Raw genomic sequence first — 18,977 nt, 5'->3', positions numbered from 1 at the left:
ATCTGATCTTGAGATTGTAGAGTGGGAATACTGTATCACTGCTATTTGTGTATAAAGGATATGTACTTCATAAATCAAGCTGCATCTTAGAGGAGGGATAAATAATCCACAGAGAAAGTGAGTTTGAAAACGTCTTCATCAGAAACACATGATACCTTAAGGTACTGTTATATGCAAGAAAAATAAAATTATTGCACTAAAAAGTTTCAAGCAATGAAATAGACACAAAAAACTGAACTACATAGCAAAATGAAAACTTTTTACTTATATTAGTTAAAAAAATACTGCAATGTCATGGAAAGAGACTAATAGTTATCCCCCTCCCCAAACCTTCAGCACAGCTTCTAATACTCATATGTATTTTATAAAAACATTATCAAGGTAACAGACATATAAATAACCATTTATAAACTGACTTTCTTCTTGAAAAAAACTCACTCATAAGCTTTTATTTTGAAGGAAATTTGAAGATAGTGCTCTAGAAACCATAAGACCTTCCGGGTAAGGTTGAAGTCCCATTTGTTTGTTATCTTTCAACTTCTGCACTATAACTTTGGCAAATTCTTCTCCTTGGATGTCACTGGTGTCCAGTAACTGCCTGACTTTTGAGGTCCTTGTAGGTTTGGTACTAATAAGTTCATAGTCCTCCTTCATGATCAAGTCCCGGGACAGAAGGGCATCTAGTGATTGGTTAAGGCAGGCTTCAGTCATTTGGCTCACGATGTCTTCCCTCTTGCTTTGGATCCACTGTTGGGCTATTCCAGGCTGTAGGCGCTCTGTAGAAGGGCAAAGCATGAGCAATTAACAAAGGTGAAGTCAGACAACAGCAACAAGTCCACGTAAAACTCAACAAGGAGAACGAACATGTATTTCTGTATAACTGTGCCAGTATTTTTGAAGATGCTGGTATTTTCCAGGAAACATCCAGAAACTTGGATTATTTCCCCCTTTACCTTCCAGAAAGAACACTGTATTTTTTTTTTTAATGACATATGTTATGGGGCAAAATGACTTTTGATGTTTTATTTCAAAAATAAACGATACCTGCTTATCTAAAAAATAAAAAAAATAGTTTCACCTTTCCTAACAAAGTAAATCCTATTTTCTCTTAGCACTTCCTTCCCGTTAGAGATTCCTGGAATACATCTGATCCTATTAAGACATATCGGCACCGGGGTTAGTACTTTTCCTACTTCAGAAAATATGTGCCACGGTGAGGAAATAAAAACAAAGCAGCCTTACTGCATGGGTATATCTACTTAGTGAGTACTGGTACAGTAAATGAAATCATTTACAGTGTGTCTCACAGTAAATATTTACCTGAATTTCTCTCAGTCAAGAGTGGATTTATTACAGCTGAAGAGCACAGGGTAGGTCTGTGATTGCAGAATGTCGCTCTTTGTGATGCAGAAATGGTACCATCCCAACTGTGATTTACAGGACAGTGATGCAGCTTCACGGAAGAGCAGTCTTGAGGCCCTCCTACAGAACAACGTTTTCATTAGGGGTAGAGCATTCCCTAGATATTCCTATTAGTAAAATATCAACAAGGTGGGTCACATAGAAAGTAGGAGCCAATGTCTTAGATTTTCACTGTTATTGAAGGTGCTTCAGAAACCCATTTCTCCAAACACTTAAAAACAATTTTTAAGTTATATTTATTTAGTTGTGTATGTGTATGTGTCTGAAGGTCCGAGGACAACTTGCAGGAGTTGGTTCTCTCCATCATGTGAATCCCAGGGATTGAACTCAGGTTATCAGGCTTGGCAGCAAGTGCCGTTACCTGCTAAGCCGTCTTGCTGGCACTGCAAATACTTTTAAGAGTAAATAAGCATTTATACTGAATGTTTTCTACTGCTGTCTGTGTTTGCTTGCCTGATGAACATCATAAACCATAAAATTTAATGTCTTCTCATAGTCCTATACTTCTTCCTCTGTGAATTCCTCTACTTTAAATGTGTCTTATGCCTATGTGTGTTAAATATATCTTCTCTGGAAAACCTACTTCACTACTTCAACTGTCTACCTCTACTCTCAAATGTGTGTAACTATATTTCTCTTATCATTGAACACTGGGACTTCAGCATTCTCATCAGCTGGCTGCACATTACCCCAACAGGCACTGCTGACACCTCAAACAAACAAACAAACAGACTTAAATCATCCTTCATCTTAACTCTGAGATTTGTTTCAGTTATTAGCTAATAGCTCCAGTGTTTTCCCAGTGATCCAGCTCTACCTGGTTCTGTATTAGCTTTCTCAAGTGAAAGGTGATAAACTGCCATCAGTGAGCCGCCCACACTCTCTCACACAGCCTCCCTGTTTTCACTGTGGACTAGTTACCACATTGTGGCAATGACAGTCTTCTTTCAACATGTCTTATATAGAACCAGGAAGATGACCTAGTGGTTAAAGGCACCTGCTTGACCGGAGTTCAATACCCAGAATCAGCAGTGGAAGAAGAGAACTAACTCCTGAAAGTTGTTTTCTGATCTCCACATGCATGCCACGGCCTGTGCTCTACCAATGAACACACACACACACACACACACACGAGAAAAAATTTAAAATATCTTAAACACTGATGAACCTTTCTTCCTAAAGCAAAAATTTATATTTGACATCCTTGCTCAAAATTTTCAAGTCATTCCCAACTCAAGTTAAAAATCTAAATTAGCTTAGCTGAGTTAGAATTCTTGATGATATGATTATGATCCACCTTTACCTTTTATCTCCTTTTATTCACTCTGTTCACCATACAAATAAAATTACCCACTATTATCTGTGCATCTTTTTTCATGGAATGCCTGTCTGTCATAACTAGAGGTGTAGCCTTTAGCCAGAAATAATGTCTTCATGATTACAACATGATACAGTGTCATGAAGGGATTTATCAAAAGGCCTGGCTTTAGTCAAGTCTTAGATCTACTGGCTACTGCCTATGTGATCCACAGTTACTTTGTAAAGAATTTTCTCATTCACTGTAGTTCTACATGTTAGGGTTCCAAACAGCAGCAGTTTCCCCCCTCCCCAACAGGGACCTCACCTTGACCTTTGAAGTCAAGGGAAACAATCTCTGCTGAGAAGCAGCCTGCCTTTCCTCTGATCTCCAAAGATAAGATAAGCAGATTCTACCTGTTAACCAGAGATTTTAGAAGTTGTTTATCACAACAGCTTTTCTTTTACCTTAAGAGGGGAAAAGTAAACACTTCCAGACCCTAATCCTACCTGCTTTTCCTGCTTCCCCCTCCCTGATTTCTCACCCAAACATTCCCCCCTTCTACACCCTAAAGCCCCCATATATAAGTCCCAGCTCACAACCCGTGGACTGACATCTTTCCCTTCCATGACATCTTTCCCTTCCCTGCCCTTCCCTGACATTTTTCCCTTCCCTGCCCTTCCCTGACATCTTTCCCTTAGCTGACATTTTTCCCTTCCCTGAGGGAAACATGTCCCATGTGAAATAAAGCTGTATCCAGCTGAGAATTCCACCTGTGCCTTGCTGCCTCCTCCATCCGCGCCTGCTCTCTCCAACATTTTTACCTATCATTACGTAACTCCTTTTCTTAAAATATAAAGTTACTATGGTAACTCAGAAACAATTTTTCTTACTTGTGAGATCAAGGAAAAAAAGTCTTTCCATCATGACCAACATAATGCCTTGATAATTAAATGTATTTGCTGAGATGCCACTGCTGTGTCCACATGCACAGACCTATTACTGTAAAATGATGGGTATGAATGCAAATGAAAGACACGTTCTGCTCAAACCATCTGTCTGCCAAGAATATGATCTTGAAGGGAAATGGAAAACCTGTGAACTCATACTGATTGGAAAATTGACATACCAGACAAAAAATCTTTCTCTGGAGGAGCTGACAGGGACCTCGATGTCTCAGAAGAACCACTGCTTCTATAGAGCAGAGAGGAGCCACACGATTCCTAATGCAAACAGAGTACAAAAAGCCTTTATACTTAAAGGTTAACAACAATAAATCATCTTAAAAGTTATATAGCTTTAGTTTCTAAACTCTTCTTGCTTTTGGTTTATTACAAACAAAGATTCAGAGCTGCTATAAATTATATAGTATACAGACTCAAAAGAAATAACATAAAATCACCAATAAATATAAACTTAATTTCTTTCTTCATTTTTTTGTACTGGGGATTGAATCCAGGGCCTCATGCATGCCAGGTAAGCACTCTACTACTAAGCTTCATCTCCAGCCCCTAAACTTCATTTCTCTATCAACTTGGATGGAGGAGATAAGAAATAGTTATGTACTAGAAATGACCACTTCTAAAATATATCCTAAATAATTCCAGAGGCTTCTTCCAGCGGCTAGAATAGTGAATGAGAAATGTGAAATCTGTATTCTGGTTATCTATTCTCATACACACACAAAAATCAGTAAAAACTTAAAAAAAATAAAAATTCTAACTATGTATTGTGTTTCAATGCTCTTTTGATGGTATTGTTACTTTTCTGAACCTGTAAAGTGAATATACATCTTCTTAAAAATGTTTCCTGAAACAAGCTACTAAAGAAAAAGGACAGGTGGCATAAATAAAGTGGTGGAATTATAACCAATGATTTGCACATATGATACCTTAAAGCATTACTCATTGTATAAAACATGATGAAGACAGAGTCAGAAGACCTGGACTTCAACTTGGAGCCTGTCATGGTTGCCTGACGTTCTAAAATCTCCCTGGAGTTTAATCTCCCATCTATAAAAGGGGTTAGATTAAATGATTTTTAAAAATATTCTCACATTTCAAGTATTGTATAAATAATAGATGCATATTTGTACCTCCTGTGGACCATGATTTACAGGTATGTTCAAAGATAAATCCATTTTCTTCTTACCACATGAAAGAGTAGTTCTTGACATGCTCTGTAACTGGAATGAACATATGAATACATGCTAATTACAGAAGTAAAATTCAACTTCCCTAACAGGCTTTGCATTTATACGAAGCAATGGAAACAAAATCTAAAACATTTGAGAATATACAACTTAAAGACAGGGACAGTGTAGGCTAAGGGAAATGCTTAGAGAAAGACTTTGAATCCTGCTTCATGTTAATTGTTCATCTTCAACAAATTACAGAGTCTTGTGCCTTATTTATTATTTATTTATTTATTTGTCTTTTTTGAGACAGGGTCTCCCTGTAGCCCCAGCTGACCTGGAACTTGCTATGTAGACCAGTCTGGCCCCAAACTCACAGAGATCCACCTGCCTCTGCCTCCCAAGTGCTAGGATTAAAGGCATGTGCCACCATGCCCGGCATTGTGGCTTCATTTTAAAAATTATATCCACATTCAGGGTTATTTTAAAGAATGAGATAATATGAAGTATCTGGTTCATACCAGGTACTTAATCAATTCTGTTATGTTCTACCTATCCATAATTACTATTATTCATTTACTGTATTTCATGCACTGGGTTTGATGGAGATGGCATGTTACTATGTATGGAATGATGAAGGTCATATAGCCATTCAGGTCAAGTTTAGAGTCCCAGGATATCTAATTTTATGACCTTGGACATGACAATTTCTGTCTTTTTAACAAATGTTTTATTTCTTTTTTGACAATTTCATACATGTATGTAATAAATTCCCCCACTCCTCTCCCCCATCCCCACTCTGGAATAAGGGCTTCCTCTGGAACCTTCTCAGTTCGTCCCTCTCCTACTATCCCATCTTAACTCACTGAGTTTAATTAGGGCTGCTTCCAAGTGCAAGAGCATGAGGATGAGTTCAAGTTACTCATCTATGAATTAGAGCTAAGAATACCCACTTTGTAGGATTGCTGTAAGTAAAACAAGCAAAACAGCCCAAGACTACTTGTAAACATTCAATAAATGTTAGCTACTAAACAGATGACTTATTTATTCAAATACTATAATTTTGTAGCAAGAAGATTTTGGGATCTATAAATAGGATTAAGTTATCACCACTGCTTAGTGATTTAAAAAAACTGGGGCTGGAGAGATGGCTCAGCGGTTAAGAGCACTGACAGCTCTTGCAGAGGACCTGGGTTCGATTCCCAGCACCCACAAGGCGGCTAAGAACTGTCTTTAACTCCAGTTCCAGGGGAATCTGAAGCCCTCTTCTGACCTCCACGGCATTGCACGAAAATGGGTGCAGCCACATACATGCAGGCAATACACTCATACACATGAAATAAAAACAATAAATAATATTTAAAAAAATCTGAAAGCCTATTTTTTTTTTTTTTTTGACACAGGGTCTCACTAGCCTGGAACTTACTATGTAGACTGGGCTGGCCTCAAATTTACAGCAATCTGTTGGCCTCAGCCTCCAGAGTGCTGGGGTGACAGGTGTGAGCTGCCATACCAGCTCAGTCTACTTTTCTTCTCTACACCAGCCCAATGCTAGCTGCTCTTCAGAACTTAGAACCTGATGGATGGGTTTGTAGCCAAACTTCCACTATCCAGTTACAACTATCTGTTCTACCAGGAGGAAAAAAGTCGCATTAATTCATTTATATAATGATCTAGCATATTATTCGGCAAATTGTAGTTCAACAATCATTCATAAACATATTTTATATGAACCTTTAAATTAGTTTTTGGCTATGTCTCTGCTATGTAAGATTTTCCTGAAATATATCTAATATAATATCTTTATAGTAGTAACAGTTTTAAAACTAATCAGGTATGACAATTCAAATTGTGAAGTAGTAAATCATTCTCAAAGAAGAAATGAAAGAGCTTATTAAAAATTTTTGTTTTGTTTTTATTATTTGGGATCAAGATATAGGAAGCAATTACTTGCAAAAACACAAAGAGATGGTTAAAATAACTTTTAAAATGTAGAAAAGTCAGATGTGGTGACACATCTTCAGTTCTAGCACTTGTGAGGCAGAGGCAGGGGGAGCTCTGTGAGATGGAGGCCAGCTTCATAAGGGGTTCCAGGCCAGGTGGAGCTATTGGGAAACCCTGTCTCAACCCCCTCCTCCCCAAAATCCAAAGCAAAACAAAACAATGTAGAAATGCAAATGAAATGTCACTCTAAATAGAAAAACATTAAATTTGCATGCACGAGAGAGAGAGAGAGAGAGAGAGAGAGAGAGAGAGAGAGAGAGAATATGTGTGTGTTTAAACGACAGGATCTCATCATGTTGCCCATGCTGCCCATGTTAGTCTGGCTTTAAACTCAGGACTCTGCTACCCCACTCTGGAAGAGCCAGCACTAGAGGCACAGCACTGTGCTGGGTTTTTCCGTTTGCATTTTATTGTTAGCTCTGTCGTTGGCTAGCTATCTGTGTGGGGTATTATGTAAGTGACTCATTTTCCTGTACTGCAATTATCTCATGAAGGAAATCAGATGATATTCTTGCCCTGGCAGCTTCACAGAATGAAACCAGGATTTAAAAACCCTCCTACTCCAATTTTATGTGAAAGTAAGTGATAACATAAACACGATGAAAATTAAATCTTATATATAGGATCCCAGGGTCTAATTGTTCGGAGATAAAAAAGGAACTGGGATGGCTCTCTTTTTACTTCATAACCAAGACAACAGGCCCTTCTAACCAGTTTCTTTTGCCTCCCCCGCCCCCCTTTTTGTTGATATTAGGAACTGCACCCAGGGTTTTGCATATGCTAGGCAAGTACTCTACCACTGAGCTACCACCTTTTTTATATTTTATTCTGTGACAGGTTCTAGCTAACTTACCCATGCAGGCCCTGACCTTGCACTGTCCCCACACAGGCCTTGAATCTGCAATCTTCCTACTTTAGCCTATGGACTAGGTGGGGTTACACAGGCTTGCATCACCAGGTCCCTGCTTACCTACTCTTGTTTGGAGAGACAAGAGAAAAAGAAAAAGGTGTGAGAGAAAAAAGGAACTAAATAAACAAGATGAAAGGAAATGCTTTGTTTTATAATAACTGGAAAAATTGGTATCTCTGGGAAAGACCATACCTACCCAGAAATGAGGGAGTCAGAGCAGTTAGGAAAAGAAGGAAAACACAGCTCTTTTTTAGATCCTGATAAAACTTCGGTATGAATATCACTATGGCAAATTTTTAGTTAGATGATGAGTAGTTGTTTCTTATCTGTACTTATCTTTAAAAGGTTATGCTAGCAGAGCCAGTAAACCAGGAGGGGGAAAAATGTCATTCGACAAGGAAATTGTAGAGCGTACTTATTCATCACCCAGGAATTTGGCTACCCAGTAGTTTCTATTACCATATATCAAGTGCAACACAACGAAACCTAGAGAGCACTAACCTAGGCTTACTCTGCTCTCAAGGACCACAGCTGCTTTGTGAGCATTTGTTTTTGAATATTAAGAAAACTCTACAGTAGCAGGTCCCTTTGGCTGTTTTTCTGGTCCACACTGAGGAGACAAGGGTCTTAGGTCATTCACATTAACTTCTCTGATATTTCTGTTTACAGACCATGGAACATTTGAGTGAGAAAATGAAAAAAAAAAAACCAATACAATTTTGGGGTTGAAATATAGTATAAATGGTACTGCTTTACTTGTCAATAAATCTCGGAAAAACTCAAGTTCACTGAATAAAAAGAGGAGAGCAAGAACTCAGACATCTGTTCCTCTGCAGGTATACAAACAACAGAGGCAAATATAGAGTAAAACACACAATGTACTTGGTGTGATTCAGAGCATGCATTGTACATAGCTGGCTTTCATTACATATTTTAAATTCACATTTCATATATGACCATTCTGAAAATGTTAAACATGAAGCTGGCCATATAAATCAAATGGAGAAACTCTGTTGTCAAAGAAAAGGTAGTAATCAGTCCCCAGTAAATTCTCCTACCTCAAAAATATAGCCTTTATTTGTAAAACTAAATGGAAAATTGAGTAATACATAGTTGTTTAAAATTATAACTTCTAGGGCTGGAGAGATGGCTCTGTGGTTAAGAGCACTGGCTGCTCTTCCAGAGGACCCAGGTTCGATTCCTAGCATTCACATGGTGGCTAACAACTGTCTGTAACTTCAGTTCCAGGGGATTTGATGAAGTCTTCTGACCTCCATGGGCATTGCATGGCATGGTGCACTTACACACATGTGGGCAATATACTCATATACATAAAATAAAAATAAATAAAAAGTATTAAAAATTATAACTTCTAAAATTTCATTGAGCAATTTACCTTTGTTTTTTTTAGTTGAATAACAGCTTCAAGAAAAGTTATTTCTTCAAATGTTCTCAGAACTGGTTCAAGTTCTATTAAGCATTCTAAATAAGAAAAAAAAAAGTTTCTAATTATCATGTTGAAATGCTAACACTTACATTCTAAGGCCCCAGGTCAATCATTCATTAAACAGGTAACATTCAATTGTCTTAAGAATTGTTATTACTGCCATAAACACAGACATAAGGACCAATGCAGCAGAATCAGTAGCCTAAAAATGAAGCTTTATAATTCTAGTCAACTGATTTTCAACAAGGAGTCTTAAATTCAATGAGGCAAAGATAGTTTTTTTTTTTTTTTTTAAATAAGCTATACTATGAAACATTTGGATATCTGTATGGGAACAGTTTATACCATATATAAAAATTACCTTGAAAGAGGTTATCCACTTAAACAGGGTAAAATGTTCATAACCTTGACTTAGGGAGATTTCTTAAATATGAGAAAAAATAGGATCCACAAAAAACCTGATAATTGGACTTTAAAAATAAAAAAAAAATTGTACTGCCACCTCCTGAAAGTTGCCTTCTGACCTCTGTCTGAGCATGTTCACAGTCACACATACAGATCACACACACACACACACACACACACACACACACACATACACAAAACAAAGCGAAAGAGAGGAGAGGAAGAGGGAGAGGGACATTATGATAACCCAGTAACAGGGGAAATACATACAAAAATGAGTAAAATTCTTGCCAATTGTCTATCATTGCCTGCACCTCTAATCACATTTTAATATATATCAGTCTCACATCTTTACTAAAACTACATTTGGGAGCTGGAGCAATAGCTCAGCATTAAGAGCGCACATTGCTCTTCTGGAGGACCGGAGTCCCAGCACTCACACTAGGGGCTCACAACCACTCATAGGTCCAGTTCCAGGGGAAGCCAATGCCTCTGGCCTTCACCCACCACCTGCACTCACATGCATATACCCACATGCAGACACATACACATAATTAAAAGAAGTCTTTAAAAAAGAGAAATAACATTTGGCAATGTTGGAAAATCTTATTTTTTTTTTTTGTGAGATGGGGTCTCACTGTATTACCAGGCTGGCTTCAAATTCCAAAGCTGAACAGATCCCTCTGCCATAACGTCTCACCACCACACTCAGCTACATCTTGCTTATATGACCTACAGGTAGGTTAGACATGACCATTCCTTCCTTGAAACATCTTTCTGGATCTTCCCCACATACAAGAGATGACACTATTCTCTCCTTCACAAATGATTTTCTTCTTCCTCTACTCAATTTCTAACTGTTAGAATACCTCAGTGGCCCAATACGGGCACTTTATTCTTTGTTATTAGGCTGCGTTCTCTGCCTAGGGTGATCTAGCAAAGACTTCTTGTGTGTTAGTGACCCTCTATTTTATAGTAGGAGTCCTAGACTCATTCTTGAGCAAGAAACTTATACCTTATTATAGTAGTAAGCATAATTATAATTCTTTCGACGTGTTGGTTATGATTAGGCAAATACAAATCTCTGTGTGAACATGTTTTCATTTCTCTTAGGTAACCAATGACCTGTGAATGGAATTGCAGGGTTGTATGATAAATTATTTTGCATTTCCATGAAACTGCCAAACTGTTTCTCCAAGTGGGTGCATCATATTCCATTTTTATCAGCAGTGTATGAAGGCTTCATTTCTTCATAACACTGTCAACACATTATTACCTGTCTTTTTTATGGTGGCTATTTTAATGGGTGTGGAGTGGAATCGTACTGCACTTTCTAATGATATGAAAAGCATTTTATGTGCATTTCAGTCAAATGTACATATTCTCTGATGAAATTCTAATCTCCTATAAATTTTTGGCTTGGGACTTGCTATGTAGACCAGGCTGGCCTCAGTCTCACAGAGATCTGCTTGCCTCTACCTCTCAAGTGCTGGGATTAAAGGCATGCACCACCATGTCCATCTTTCTTACACACTTTTAAAACGTGTTATTTGTCCTGTTATTGAATTAGTCAGTTTGTTTTATTTCTAGATACAAATTCTTTTAGACATGATATGTGAATATATTCCCACCATCAGTAGCTTGCTTTTTCATATGTTAGTAGTTCATTTATTTATTTGCCAATGTGTATACACATGGCATGTGTTATTTGTGTATGTATGTTTGCATGTATATAGAACAGGTATGTGAGGGTATGCATGCACATGTGTGAGTATGTCTATGGCGGTCAGAGGTTAACATTGGGTGCTTTCCTCAATTGCTCTCCACCTTATATATTGAGGCAGCATCTCTCACTTGAACCCAGAGCTTACCATTTCAGCTAGTTTAGCTAACCAGATTGTTCTGAGGCTCCCCTGTCTCTTCCTCCCAAGTACTGAGTTTACAGGCAGGATGCCATGCCTGCCAGGCATTTACATGGGCATTGAGGAGCTAAGTTCTGGTCCTCATGCTTGCATGGTAAGTGCTTTATCCCTGAGCCATCTCCAGAACCTAATAGTTTATTCTGAAGTACAAAGTTCTGAATAAGTTTAATTATCAAGCTTATTTATTTATTGAAAGTTTTCTAGATCCTAGTGATGACAAATCTAAGAACTTTGTCTAATAAAGGTCTTAAGATTTTTCTCTTATGTTTACATTAGGGGTTTGATCCATCTGTCTCTCAGTAATTTTTCTATCTCTAGAATTAACATCTTAACTGAACAATTATTGAAGGAGTTTTCTGTCTGGTTTCTTTGGTATTGTCTGGCCTTCCCCAGGCACTTCCCCATACTATGGCAGCAAGAACGATTCTGACCTAAACCTAAATTAGATCGCGTTGCTTCCCTAAAAGACAAAACTTGAATAGCTTTTGGACTCAAATCTGAGTTTTCACAGAGGCAAACAGTGTCTTCTTTACCTTTCCAATGCCATCTTTTATTACCTTTGTTCATAATGTTCCAGCTACATAGGCTTTCTCTTTATTCCTTGGACATACAAAGCACTTCTTCTAGGCGCAGAACCTCTACCTTGCTGCTTCTCTGCTAGAACTACCCTTTCCTCGGTGTCGGAATGACTGGCTCTTTTTCAAGCTTCAAATCACAGCTCAAATGTGTGTTCCTGAAAACGGCGTTTCACCATTCCTTTTACCATGTTTATTTTACTACAGGACTTCACAGCCTGTGTCATTTATTTACTGTTTTCTCAATGCCTTCTCAATGAGAATGTGAGCTCTTGAAGCTAGAGACTTCACTTGTCCTGTTTACTTTCTGCTACCAGTGCTCACTCCTGTGAGTAGAAAGCACAGAGGACAGTTCACTGGGTGAGTAGACTGTTCCTTCTACCAAATGATTTCTCTTCTCTGTTAGGAATCCTCAAATCTTCTCCAGAAGCAGTTACCAATAAAAATTACAACAAATAATAAGAGTGAAAAGAATTTATATAACAATTTCAAGATAGGCATAATTTTTCAAGGAATATTTTATTCGTAGTACATTAATTATTTCTGTAATTCAAAAAGGTCCAGATTGAAACTTTTTACTCACTTAAGAAAGATGGTCTCTCATCTGGGTTTTGTGCCCATCCACTTTCTATTAGAGAGATCATGAGTGTCCGATGAGGTATATCAAATGGCAAATTTTCCTCGTTAGTGTCAGGTCGATGTCCCTGTGACACACTATACATGATCTGCAAAGGATTGGTGACCTCTGTCAAAACAAATGAATTTTAAGTAGAAATATGTTATGACCTAGGATATTAAACACTAAGACTAATAAAATAAAAATGAGGACATCTTACAATGTTAGACCAATTCATTCTACCCTTCTCTGAAAAAGGATGCATCTCCCAACCAGTGTCAGACTGGTATGCCTCCTGTGGGAGGAATACCTCCTTACTTCTAGACTGGTTATTTGATTTGGTCACTGGGATGTGAGAAGAGCAGAGCCAGGCAGAGCTCAGCAGAGGTGAATGCAGCCTAGAAGAGCCAAGAACAGATTCAGTAACTAATCACTAATGTGAGTGAGAAACAGATGCTATATGGTAAGCAACTGAGATTTTGAGGATGTCTGTTACAGAGCAAGCTGAACAACACAGGCTTAAAAAAACAGCAGTATTATCTGGGAATGAAAAGATTATTCTTCAATGTTTGCTGGTCTTTATAAGAGAAATAATAATTAATTTTTCATACAGTTTTATAGCTAGGATCTTGAAAATGGTAATTAATAAATCTCATGTTGCAAAAGACAAAAATGAGGACTAGGGATTTTGTGGCATGAAAATAGAGTTAATTATTACCAGAACAAGAATTAGAATTTAGGTATTTCTGATATTTAATTAAGTACACTCTTCAATATACCATGGGTTCCTAACTGATCCTTAATCCAGTAACATTTGTGGTATAAAGTAGACACATAACAGATAAATTGTTATGTTTTCATGTTATGTTTTGTGCAGAATGAATGAGAAGCAGATTTAAAATATGATGGGCTTTAGATAGCTCAGAATGTGTACCAACAGCAGGAGGTTTGTGCTGGGTAGCTTTAGTTGTCAACTTAACATACCTGGGTGAAGGGAGCCTCAACTGGGGAATTGCCTCCATTGGACTGGCCTGTCGCCATGTCTGTGGGGCATTTCTTGATTGTTGAGTGATATGGGAGGGCCTAGCCCGCTGTAAGTGGTGCCACCCCTGGGCAGGTGGTTCTGTGTTATATAAGAAAGCAGGTTAAGCAGGGGCCAGGGGAGCAAGCCAGTAAGCAGCGCTCCTCCATGGCCTGTGCTTTAGCTCCTGGCTCCAGATTCTTGTCCTGAGTTCCTACCCTGGGCTCCCACAGTGAGGAACTGTGACCTGGGAACTGTAAGCCAAATAAACCCTTTCCTCCTCAAGTTAGTATTGGTCAGAGTGTTTTGTCACAACAATTGAAAGCAAACTAGAACAAGGTTTTCTGGAATGAGGAAATCAGAATACTTACCTTCAAATGGCTGTTTTCTGGATAATACTTCCCACATGATAACTGCATAGCTGTTAAGTTAAAAATATTTACATACTCAATCAAACTTCATATAATAAACTAATACAGCACTAGTTTTCAATGTTGACAGTCATGATACCACTTTTGAAAGCCATAAGGTGGTGAGATGCTGTGCAATGAATTTCAACGTACAATCAGGAAGATGACTGATATATACCTCATATATACATGAAAGGAAATTAAGCTATCTGGAGTGAGTAGATGTTGTGTCATGTATCTGCAGGAATGGTCACACAACAGTGACAAGGAGTTGTGAGGAAGCTCTGTAGTTATACACTGGGCTCACTACTGAAAGGATCCCCTGGCTATTGGTTTAGTGATTTGAGTATTATGCTACATTGTCCTAATAGATCTTTTTATATGGCAAAAAAAAGAGAAAAACTGGATCCTAATTTGTGTTGTGTCCAAGAAACATATCTTACTAGTAAAAATGATCCACAGACTGATAGTCAGAGGATAGAAACAATCTATTAAGTGAATGGAAACCCAAAACAAGCTGGTGTAGTTATTCTGATATCTGATAAAGTTGACTTCCAACCAGAATTAGTCAGAGGAGATAAAAGACCACTACGTATTAATAAAAGGATAAATTCATCAAGCAGTTGATGAATATATATGCACTAAATACTTGAGTTTCCAGTTTCATTATACAATCACTAATGGACATAAAAGATCAGATAGGTCCTGATACAATAAGAGTGGATGATTTCAATCAATTTTTAAATAGGTCATTCAAGCTAAAACCTAAAAAAGAAACCTCAAAGTTAAACCACATCATAGATCAAATAGAGAAGATATCTATATAATATTCCATCCAATAGAAATTGAATACACATTGTTCTCAGCAGCCCACAGAATCTTCTTTAGAACAGATCACAGTATAGGCCACAAATCAAATCTTAGCAAACACAAAAGAAACAAAGTAATCTCTTGCATCTTATCAGATCCTAGCACAATAAAACTATAAATCAACTTTAAAAAACCTACAGAAACTACACAAATACATAAAGACTCAATAATACACTCTTGAATTACCACTGGTCATTCAAGAAATCAGTGAAGAAAATTAAAAGTTCCTAGAATCAAATAAAAACTAAAGCACAACTTTCCAGGTAGTTTGAAAAAGGAGGTTAATAGCTATAGTACTTACATTAAAAATGACAAAGCTCTTAAATAATAACCTAACAAGGTCCTGCATAAAAAGAACAATTTGCTGGGCGTGGTGGTGCACGCCTTTAATCCCAGCACTTGGGAGGCAGAGGCAGGCGGATCTCTGTGAGTTTGAGGCCTGGTCTACCAAGTGAATTCCAGGCCAGCTGGGGCTACCTGGAGACCCTGTCTCAAAAAGACCAAAAAAGCCCCCCCCCCAACAACAACAAACAAAAAACAACAAACAAACAAAGACTTAAAGCTCAAAAGCACTAGATGGCAAGAAATAATAAAGACCAGGGCAGAACTTAATGAAATGCAGACTAACAGAAAAATACACACAATCAACCAAAGGGTTGGTTCTTTGAAAACACAACTGACAAACTTGTAGCCAAACTATCCAAAAGAGAGAAAAGATTCAAATTAATAAATGAGATATTTTAAAAAAAAGGAGTCACTACAGATTTCAGTGAAATAGAGAATCATTATGGGGTACTTTGAAAACTCATATTCCAAAGAACCCTGGAAAATCTAGAAGAAATGGATAATTCCTAGACATGCATGACCACCAAAGTTAAATTAAGAAGATATATAAACAATAGCAATCAGTGAATTTGGAGTCATAAAAATCAGCAAAAAAGAAAACTGTAGACCAATTTCCTTGATGAACAAAGTTGCAAAATTTCTCAATAAAATTCTTGCCAGTTGAATTAAAAACACATTAAGTAAATGATCCACCTTGGCCAAGTTGGTTTCATCTCAGGGATACAACTTGGTTCAATATATGCAAATTAGCAAGTGTAATTCAACATACAAATAGACTTAAGGACAGAAACCACATGATCATCTCAACCAGTACAGGAAAAAGAACAAAAACAAATATCAAATGGTCTGTTTTTACAGAATCAAACGAGTTTCCAGGGTTGTTGTCTAGAAGGTGTGGTCTTCATCTTAGCAGAAACAAATATTTTTTTGTTCCTCCTTATTCTACCTCATTCAAATGAACTGAAGATATCAGAGAACAATATAAAAAGAAAACCTTTGCCGGGCGTGGTGGTGCACTGTAGTCCCAGCACTTGGGAGACAGAGGCAGGTGGATCTCTGTGAGTTCAAGGCCATTCTGGTCTACATAGTGAGTTCCAGGACAGCTCGGGCTACAGGGAGACCCTGTCTCAAAAAGACAAAAAAAAAAAAAACCTTTTTCTGACAAAAGGGGTATATAATTTAACTAATTATATAAATTTCCAGTAGAAGCAAATCATTTACTGGTAAAAAGCATCTTCATTTTTATGAGGTTAATTATTTACTAAAGATAGCAAAAGTTGTTTGAAAGGGATATAACATGTGTTCACAATAATGTAGGAAGTGTGATTTTGCATTTATTGGAAGGCTGAGGAGACAAATGTGAATTATTCATGAGGTAGAGGCTCCTATCCCATACTTCTGTACATTATAAATTATTACCTTTCTTTTTTCTGGTCAAATGAGCAGCATTAAGAACAATGTATTATGCTTATTACTACATTGTGAGATTATAACTAGCTGTTTCTAAATCATGAAAACACAATTTAGTCAAACACACTGACTCACTGTGTATAAGATCCATACACACAAAAATGTTCAGGAAGCTTTAAATAGAAACATCCTTAGTAGATTTAAGAGTTTGCTTATTTGTCTAAAAAGATGTATAATTTACAAAATTATTGGGGCTGGAGAAATGGCTCAGTGGTTAAAAGCACTGGTTGCTCTTGCAGAGGATCCAGGTTTGATTCTCAACACCCACATGGTGGCTAACAACCACCCATAACTCCAGTTCCAAGGGGATCTGACGCCCTCTTCTGGCATCCTTGGGCATTGCATGACATGGGTACACTTACACATATGCACACAATACACTCATACACATAAAACAAAAACAAATATTTTAAAATTATATATATATAATTAGATTACTGTAAAAAGAAAAGAGTATACAATAAAAATTAAAACAATTTCCTCCCACCCCCCAAAATAGACTGAGTGCTCAGCCCTAAAGGAGACATCTATATTAACACCACCCATACACCAAGACTCAGGGAGCATTGTGGAAGAGGAGGCAGAAAGAAAATGAAAGCATGATGGGGAGAGTGCTGTGAACTCTCTGAACATGAAATGGCTATTGCACTCATGAACATTATATTACATACTAATAGTATAAAAACATGTACTTTAATAATTTTAAGTAAAATTAAAATTGCTTAAAATAAGTTTTAATTTGAAAAATATTAACCACTGTGGTAATGGTGGCACCCACATTTAATCTCAGTTCACAGGAGGCAAACGCAGGAAGATCTCTGTGAGATTGAGGCTAGCCTGATCTACATACTGAGTTCTAGTCTAACTAGGGCTACAGGGAGACCCTATCTCAAATAAACAACAATAACAACAACAAAACCCAAAAAAATCCAAATCCAAAACCAACCAACCAACCAACCAACCAACCAACCAACCAACCAACCAAAGTTATTAGAAGAATATAATACAAAATGCAGTTCTGGTTATAAATTTGGTTGATTAATCTTATGTTTAGTCATGACCCCAAACAGTACTCCGTACCTATATATGTCATGCTTCACACTGGCCCTTGATTTCTGCCCAGGTTCATAATTCTCAGGTGGCATATAGATGATTGTCCCTCCTTCAGGTGCAGATCTACTACTTCGTGACTGCGAGAGTGACATCATGCGCCATTTTGATAAACCAAAATCTGCAATCTGTAAGAGGAGAGGAGAGTTCAACTAAAAAAATTCTCTTTAAAAAGTCCAAGAGTTGGGGGCTGGAGAGATGGTTCAGTGGTTAAGAGCACTGGCTGTTCTTGCAGAAGACCTGGGTTTGAATCCCAGTACCCACATGATGGCTAGCAACCATGATGGCTAATAACTGCAATTCCAGTAACACCTTCTCTGGCCTCTTCAGGCATTTCATGCACATGGTCCTCTTACATACATTCAGACAAACACACACACATAAAATAACAATAATAGGGGGCTGGAAGGATAGCTCAGCAGTTAAGAACACTGACTGTTCTTGCAGAAGATCCCGGTTTGAATCCCAGCACCCACATGGCAGCTAACAACTGTCTGTAACTCATGTTCCAAGGGTTCCGATAGCCTCTCTGTCCTCTATGGGCATTGCAAGACACGGGTGTACTTACCTATATGCAAGCAATACATGCATACACATAAAAAAATAAAAATAAAATATTTTTTAAAAGAAGTATACTAAGAAAAATTAAACAAGTCCTTCTAAGCAATTATTCAGAACAATGTCTTTATATAACACATCATCCATCTGTGTTAGATACTATTACTAGTGTATGCATGTACTGAATTAACATATCACATTCCATGTACATATGTAAAAATTATTTGTCAATTAAAAACAAAAAATTTAAAAAGTAAATATCACCGGGCGTGGTGGCACACGCCTTTCGTCCCAGCACTCAGGAGGCAGAGGCAGGTGCATCTTTGTGGGATAGCTTTAGTGTCAATTTGACACACCTGGGTTGAGGAAGCCTCAATTGGAGAATTTCCTCTATTGGACTGGCCTATGGCCCTGTCTGAGGGGCATCTTCTTGATGAGTGATATGGGAGGGCCCAGCTCAC

General features: G+C 37.7%; 1 protein-coding gene across 3 annotated transcripts in view; it reads right to left on the bottom strand.

Moving 5' to 3' along the window:
- Nucleotides 1-245: 245 nt before the first annotated feature.
- Nucleotides 246-18,977, bottom strand: part of Ripk2 (receptor interacting serine/threonine kinase 2) — a 33,879-nt gene continuing 15,147 nt past the window's right edge. For 2 of the 3 annotated variants that reach the window (XM_008827610.3, XM_017796759.2), the window contains exons 4-11: nt 17,929-18,086; nt 14,125-14,174; nt 12,700-12,861; nt 9,164-9,249; nt 4,815-4,904; nt 3,849-3,942; nt 1,321-1,482; nt 246-776 (exon numbers count right to left, since the gene is read on the bottom strand). In XM_008827610.3, the coding sequence (XP_008825832.1) occupies nt 439-776; nt 1,321-1,482; nt 3,849-3,942; nt 4,815-4,904; nt 9,164-9,249; nt 12,700-12,861; nt 14,125-14,174; nt 17,929-18,086 (1,140 nt within the window). In that variant the 3' untranslated portion in view covers nt 246-438. The remainder of the gene's footprint in view (nt 777-1,320; nt 1,483-3,848; nt 3,943-4,814; nt 4,905-9,163; nt 9,250-12,699; nt 12,862-14,124; nt 14,175-17,928; nt 18,087-18,977) is intronic. The other variant, XM_017796758.2, reaches the window with a different exon arrangement.

This window comes from Nannospalax galili, unplaced genomic scaffold (genome assembly GCF_000622305.1).
Source record: "Nannospalax galili isolate Female #2095 unplaced genomic scaffold, S.galili_v1.0 scaffold872, whole genome shotgun sequence".
Lineage (NCBI taxonomy): Eukaryota > Metazoa > Chordata > Mammalia > Rodentia > Spalacidae > Nannospalax > Nannospalax galili.
This window is presented reverse-complemented; position numbering and strand designations above follow the sequence as displayed.